Source organism: Olea europaea, chromosome 5 (genome assembly GCF_002742605.1).
Source record: "Olea europaea var. sylvestris chromosome 5, O_europaea_v1, whole genome shotgun sequence".
Classification (NCBI taxonomy): domain Eukaryota; kingdom Viridiplantae; phylum Streptophyta; class Magnoliopsida; order Lamiales; family Oleaceae; genus Olea; species Olea europaea.
In genome coordinates, this window is record NC_036241.1 from 11,154,985 (window position 1) to 11,163,042 (window position 8,058).

At 31.3% G+C, this 8,058-nt stretch overlaps 1 protein-coding gene across 1 annotated transcript; it reads left to right on the top strand.

Moving 5' to 3' along the window:
* The first annotated feature begins 4,669 nt into the window (after positions 1-4,669).
* On the top strand, positions 4,670-6,916 carry LOC111394233. The gene is made up of 5 exons (XM_023019991.1): positions 4,670-4,988; positions 5,092-5,342; positions 5,437-5,716; positions 5,885-5,976; positions 6,806-6,916. The coding sequence occupies exons 1-5, from the start codon at positions 4,670-4,672 to the stop codon at positions 6,914-6,916; spliced, it is 1,053 nt and encodes a 350-aa protein (XP_022875759.1).
* Positions 6,917-8,058: the final 1,142 nt, after the last annotated feature.

Below are 8,058 nucleotides of genomic sequence, written 5' to 3' on the forward strand. Positions count from 1 at the left end.
GCTCCAAACAAGCTCGTAATATACTTTGATTAGTAGAGAAGACAATGAAAATTAAATTGAACAGAGCACAAATGAAAAGAAATGAATTGCAATCTTTTATTATCAAATTACAATCTCTCGAGTACTATTCCAACTAACTTTTACGCTTTATTTCGCTAAATAGAATTTCTTAAAAGAGTTACCATTCGATCTTTTGGGTTTGCTGAATCTACAAATGCTTGCATTGCAAGAAAATATATCTATAAATGTAGTTTCTCAACATTTTACTACCTTGATGAGGGTGTTTCTTACTTGATTTTTTTTCTTTTTTTCCCCCAAAAGTTTCTTTATAGTTTTGTGCTTTATTGATGCAATTTGAAAGGGAAATAAGGAAACAAATTTGGTTCTCAAACAATATTAGTTCTGTGTGTTATGAAAAAGTTTTTACCCTATTAGAGCATATGGTGAGAAAAAATTATATCTAATTTCTTTTTAAACATGAGGAGTTAAATTTTTGTGAATTAATCTACGGAGACCATTCAAAATGTTAAATCAGTAGATTCAGTTTGATGCAGATTACAGTAGTAATTTTATTTCAAGGGAGTTAATAAAAAAATTTGCTCCACACCATTGTCAGATGCAATATTTATAGATGGTAGTTTATAGTTTTCATTTTATGTTTAAATGTTTTACAATTATCAAAATATGTTTGATGAATTTTTATTTTTTATTTTGCTGCTTTTGTGTATAGGGCTCGATTATATTACTTAGCTCGTGGAATTGAAGACTGTAGTGATGAGATCTCTTTTGGGTAAGGGGTTTTAAATACATTTTTTTCTTTAGTTGATTGTTCATGATTTTCTATAGAAGTTTTCGATTTCTTTCATTCGGCTTTCTTTTTCTCTATCTATTTGACTTTTTAAAATATTTTATTCATTTCCTTCTTTCGTTTATCTTCTCAGGTTCATTGTTAGCTTCAATCACACTACACCTAATGTCTGATTTCTTTTCTTCTTGTTTTTAAGTAATGTACAATCTTATCTTCTATTTCGTACCTTTTGTGTTCATTTGTCGTGTGTTAAATTTTCTAACTTCATTTCTTTTGTGGAATATTGATTGGGTAGGTTATTTGTATAATTTTCGTTTTGTTAATTCATTTGTTTTCTTACTTATCTTTTGCACGTTTTTCTTCCCTATTAATTTTTTATTCTTAACTTCATTTCTTATGTAGTCTTTTCTTTTTGCACTATATTTGTTTTATTCTTAACTTCATTTCTTATGTAGTCTCTTCTTTTTGCACTATATTTGTTTTTTACTTGTAATTTCTTTTACATTTACATGACATTCAAAATTCTATGTTAATGATGTTTCATTTTTTCTTTCTTTCTTTAGGTCTCTATTTCTTAATATGATTACTGCATTAGTTTCTTAGTTTTAACATTTTTATCTGTCTAACTAAATTATTCTCTTTCTTAACTGTCTTTCTTTTACTTTACTTTTGGTTTAAGAGTAAGATTCTTTTTAGATAATTGTGATTTTGATGAAACTTTTTTCAAACAATTGGTTTTTGGTGGAGTTCTCATGTATGCAAGTTGTATATTTTAGAAGATGCCTTTGTGTTTTGTTAGTTGTAAAATTATTTACATATTGTGGAGATATGAACATATCTTTCACTTTTTGTGTACCAATTGTTCAATGGCAAAGATTATATTTGGTGTGCGTATGACCAAGCATCTATGCTAATGGTTCTCTTAAATTCTTTTTGTAGTTGCTGGTGCTTACTTTGAGTTTCAAGTATTCGATAGGTCATCTTATATTTCTAATGGATATCTTGGAAACGTGTGCTAATGAAAAGTCTCGTTTGCTTAACACTGAAAATATCTCCGAAAGTACAATTGAGTCACAAAATGCATTTATTCGCCAACAACAAAATCAAAGACGAAGAGATCGGCGAAATCAAGCTCAAGTTTGGTCCATTGATCATCGCAGAAGGATAACTACGTCTATGTTATCTAAAAATAAAAATTTCCATTTTCCCTATACGCATGAGTCTACAAGGCATCATCATTCTGAGGTTTCTACTTCGAACAACGAAACGCCATATATTTCTAATCCTGAATTATAGAGAAGTTTTAACTTATTGAATGTACCAGGTGTTGCATATGTATTACCAACATGCATTTATTGTAAATATTGTGGTGCAAAAAAAAAATTATAGGGAAAGTAAAGGTTTCTGTTGCTCTGATAGAAAACTTGAACTATGCATGTCGATTCACCAACATAATTATACAACTTGTTTACCTCTAAAGAACCTACATGTTTGGAATTCAAAAAAATTGTCAGGGGATATAATAATCATTTTGCGCTCACTTCTTTTGGTGTAAAGTACGATAAAGAACTATTTAAATTGTACAGAGGTATTTACACATTTAGGGTTCAGGGTCAAGTATATCATTATGTAAATAAACTTATGCCGGAGAATAATACATCTTGTTATATGCAGCTATATTTTTACGACACAGATAATGAAGTTGAAAATTGTATGAAAATTTCAGAGAACTTTGTTGAATCTACTTTAATTAGTTTAATTAAAATCTTGAAAGTAAATTCATAAGGTAAATTCTTTAGGTCGTTAAGTGACATGACTAATTTGTACGACCATCGAATACAAATAAGATGCGACCCAGGACTTGATCAAAGAGTTTTTAATACTCCTATGACATCTCAAGTAGCTGCCGTATGGGTCGAAGATGATAAAAATGCAAATGTTTGCACTCGTGATATTATTATCTACGGTCATTCTGGTGATTCACACAAGGTTCATTACTACTACGGTTGTTATGATCCTTTACAATATTCCTTACTTTTCCTATATGGGGAATCTGGTTGGCATGAAAGCATTGAGAGATCCAGAAGCAAATACGTTCAGCCTCAACATATGTCTGTTTTAGTCACTTTGCCTAGCACAATTACTTCTGCAGCTGAAACTATTGAAAAAGAGAATCAAGGTTTGTGTATTTATTTTCTTTAAAATTTTTACCTTTTGCAATTTAAAGGTAGTATATGAATATACTATTTTTTTTCCCTTTTTTGTGATATAGTGCTTAATGGAGCGAAGAAACGTTCTCAAGTCTCTTGTCGAGAGTACTATTCGTACAAATTTCAAATTAGACCTTCTGGTAAGTCTTTATTGCTTCACACTGGTAGACTGTTTCAACAGTTTGTCGTAGATATGTATGTTAAGATTGAAACTGTTAGGTTAGACTATTTTCGTAATAATCAAAAATAAATTCGTGTTGAACTTTATCAAGGTATTGTGGATAGTGTTGAAAATGGGGAAACAAGAGGGTACAAAATTGGAAGAAAATTTGTTTTACCACAATCCTTTACATTTGAGCCTAGAGATATGCTAAGGAGATACATGGATGCAATGTCTATTGTGCAACATTTTGGAAAACCTAACATTTTTTTGACTATGACATGTAATCCTAATTGGCTGGAGATTAAGCAAGAACTAAAACACAATGATGAAGTTCAAAATCGATTGGATCTGATTGCACGTATATTTCAATGGTCTCCCTCATGCGCATTTATTGTTGATTTTCAAATTTGGGCAAAAAATTTGTTGTGTTGAAGAGGTTGATAGGATAGTGTGCTGTGAAATTCCTGACAAAAATAGAAACTCTCATCTTCATTCCGTTATTGTCAAGTGCAATATGCATGGACCTTGTGGAAATCTTAATCCTAAAAATGTATGTATGGAGACTAATAGAGGTTGTAAAAATAAATATCTCAGGGATTATTGTAATACTACTATATTTGGTGTTGACTTATACCCATTGTATAAGCGTAGTAATAATGGTGTCTCTGTTAAAGTTAGAGGTCAAATGTTAGATAATCGGTGGGTTGTACCATACAATCCTTATTTAAGTACAAAATTTGATTGTTACATTAATGTTGAAGTATATTTTTCTATCAAAGCTATAAAATATTTGTACAAATATGTGTACAAAGGACATGATCGTATTAATTTCTCAATTTGAACAAATGATATAGGGAAAGAAATTGACGAAATATCTGTCTATCAATCTGCTAGATGGATATTTCCATGTGAAGCTATGTAGAGGATTTTTTTTCTTTCAATTTGTCAGAAATGTATCCTACTGTTTATTCTCTATAGCTTCATATTCAAAATCATCAACAAGTAATGTACAATGATCAAGATGATTTGTCTACTGTTATTGACAATGAAAATATGAAAAGAACAATGCTAACAGAATTTGAAGTAAACGAGTTTGCTCGAACATTGTTATATCGAGATTTCCCTACACATTTTGTTTGGAATACAAATAACAAGATTTAGACTCCAAAGAAACAAATTGTTATGGGACGAATTGTCACGGCCAATCCTTCTGACAGAGAACGATATTTCCTCCGCATTCTTCTTAATCACTTTCGAGGGCCAAAATCATTTCAAGATTTACGAACTTCGAATGGAATAACTATTACAACATATCGAGAAGCCGCACTTCTACATGGTCTATTAAGCGGAGATAACCACTGTGAATAATGTTTATCTGAAACTATTGTTTATGAAGTGCCAACTTTTTTAAGACTTCTATTTGCTACACTTCTTACGCTTTGCAACTCCAATCATCTAAAGTTACTATGGGATAAATTTATAGCTAATATGATTGACGATTATATACATGAAAATACACCAGTGGAAGTTGCTAAACTACGGGCGCTACAAGACATTAGTTCTATTCTAGAATCGTTGGGTAAAAACATAAATGACTATGGAATAGTGCCTTTCAGTATAAATATAGATGAGAATAAAAGGTTGAGAAGAATGGTTATAGAGGAGACAACCGATTTGGATATTAAAAAAGGGTGTGTTTGCGCAACAAGCTTAAACATTGAACAACAATTTGCATATGATGCAATTATGGAAAAAGTAAATTCAGAATCAAGTGGTGTTTTTTTCATTGATGGTCTAGGTGGAACAGGTAAAACTTTTTTATATAAAGCACTCCTTGTTGGTGCGAGGTCAAAATTTAATTGCTTTAGCAACTGCATCTTCTAGGGTATCTGTATCTCTTTTACCTGGAGGTCGAACAACTCATTCAAGATTTAAAATTACATTGGAAACAATTGGTGAAGTTAGCTACTCCGTTAGCAAGCAATCATCTTTAGGAACTTTGTTGAAAATGTTTAGATTAATAATTTGGGATGAAGCACCCATGGTAAATCGTTTTGCTGTTGAGACTGTAGATAAAATGCTCAGAGATATTATTGATTGCACTTTGCCTTTTGGTGGGAAAGTCGTCGTTCTCGGAGAAGATTTTCGACAAGTTCTACCTGTAGTACCTAAAGGAAAAAAAAAAAGATATAATGAAAGCTAGCTTAGCTTTTTCTGATCTATGGCCTTTGTGTATGCATCTACCATTGATTAAGAACGTGAGGGAAAAGTTGGTTCCCACATTTTGTGAATATTTGCTTAAAATTGGAGATGGAACAGAACAAGAACATACTTGTAACTGCATCAAGCTTCTAGATAGTATTATTCTACAATTTGAGGATGAAATTACGCCTTTAAAAAGTTTAATAAATCATGTTTTTCCAAATATAAAAGCATATGTTGATAATTTACATGAGATGACAAATCGAGTTATTTTTACGCCTACAAATGAATGTGTTGATCATATTAACAAAATTTTACTAGAGCAAATTCCAGGTCAAATTTTTACATATTATAGTTTTGATGAAGCAATTGACAAATCAGAACAAAACATATAGGAAGATTTCTTGAATAGTTTGACCTCAAATGGTATTCCACCACATGAATTGAAGCTCAAAGTAAATTGCCCCGTGATGTTATTACAAAATATTAATCATTCTGAAGGGTTATGCAATGAAATACGCCTTACTTGTCGAAAATTTGAGAAGAATGTAATTCTTGCTGAAATCACAAGTGGCGAGTATTGTGGAAAGCATGTTTTTTTACCAAGAATTCTTTTTATACCTCTTAAAACTGATCGGAATGCAGTTCCATTTAAAAGAATTCAATTTTCAATTAGACCATGCTTTGCAATGATGATAAATAAAGCACAAGGTCAAACACTTAATTTTGTTGGTTTGTATCTTCCAAAACCTTTTTTTTTCATGGTCAACTTTATGTAGCATTATCAAGAGCTAAAACAAGCACGTCTATTAAAGTTTTGCTTAAACCATCAAATACTGACAATTTACACAATACATGTACTAAAAATATTGTTTACAAGGAAATCCTTTCATTCATACATCCATAGATCTACAACATTTTCGTATGTATTTTTTAATCTTTAGCATATCTTATCTGAGATCAAATTCAATAGAACGAAAATAGATTATCATATATCTGCTTTTTTAATTTGTTTCCTCTATATTAATGCAGAATATCTTGATTGTACATAATTCGACGACCTTCTGAATTCATGCGAATATTACATCGAACAACTTAGCAAACTTACACGGAATAAGTTACGGATGAGAAGAAGAAATATGAAAAAATGGTTAAAATACAACCTGATAAGGTCAATGAAATATTGTTTTAGAAATATTTTTTTTTCGATGTGATAAGTTCTATAATATTTTATTGTTTTCTTTTTCAATATACAAATTGAATTTTTACATATATTTATAGAATTATTACAAGATTAGGGATCTTTTTGCTTCATATCTTGCTAAAAAATAAATTTTTTTAATGTCTGATAATTCTTATCAACTTATTTCATAAAAAAAAAAAACATTTCCCTTTAAATTTATACCTTCTTTTTTGATAAAGCCTTCTCACAATTCTAGGGATAGAAGTCGTGATGACGATGGATTTGTGGTGATGGCAGCGACTGCGACTGTGGTGGTGGTAGGGGATACAGTCATTCTGGTTTTGATTTAAAATGCTACGAGTCTGGTGAGAATGACCATTTTGTCCATAAGTGCATGACCCATGGAGGTTCTCGAAAGCATAAGAGTCATACTTCTCCTAGATATCGTAGAAGCCCATGCTATGAAGGTAATATATATTGAGTTGCTAGGTTTTTGGTTTTTGGGAAAGAATAAAGAACTTTGACTGATATTTTTAACTCAATGTTTGAATGACGTTAATTGAATCAGGAGTTTTGAGTCCTTGCAATCGTTCTCCTTGACGTCGAAGTTTGTGACCTTGAGGTCGCGTTAGAAGGTCTCCTTATCGTGGAAGAGATGAGGCACAATATGCTAATAGTTGAGTCTTTATTTTCTTATCTCAATGCTTCTTATTTATCCAACTACCACCCATTAATGATCAGTATTCGACTAATATTCTACTTAATAAAATTGTGAGTTTTGTTATATTATGAGATTTTGCCTTGCATTTTGGTGGCTTAAATTTTGTCTTGGCGATTGGACAAACTCCATCTATACTACTGGTATCCAAGATTCCAACCATAATATGTGATATGGATGTCACGTGGCTCCCCTGTCAAGTCTGATATTATAACCATTTTACGGTAAAGTGCTACGAATATTTTGTTCGGTTAGTTTTCTCTCTTCCTAATTATTGCAACTTGCTTATGTGTTTGTCTTTCAAAGGTAGGAGGTTTTTGCTTTAGTTATATATTAGTTCAGGAAAAAAGAAACTAGACGAAATTCTCATTTTCAAGTAAATTGCTATATTTGAAGCTGTAAAATCTATTGTTTTACTCTTGTAAATTTGAACTTTTCTTAAGAGGTATTTTCCACATGATATTTATTGCTTCCTTTGTTCAAATTTTGGATTGACCTTAATATCCCTATGAAACATTATTTTTTTCATACAAAAATGTGTGAGGAAATTTCGTAATACAATTTACCGTCTAACCTTAACGTTCAAGATGCTAATATTACCTCCAATGTAACACAATCCGTGCATTGCACGGGTTAAAAACTAGTATAGAAATAAGTTTCTACTTGTCACATGTTGAAACATGCAATTGCAAGCTGCTCTTAATGTTTTTGTATGTTCACGTTACCATGGGCGGACCTATGGTGGATCACTTGACCCCGCCACCTTTTGGGATC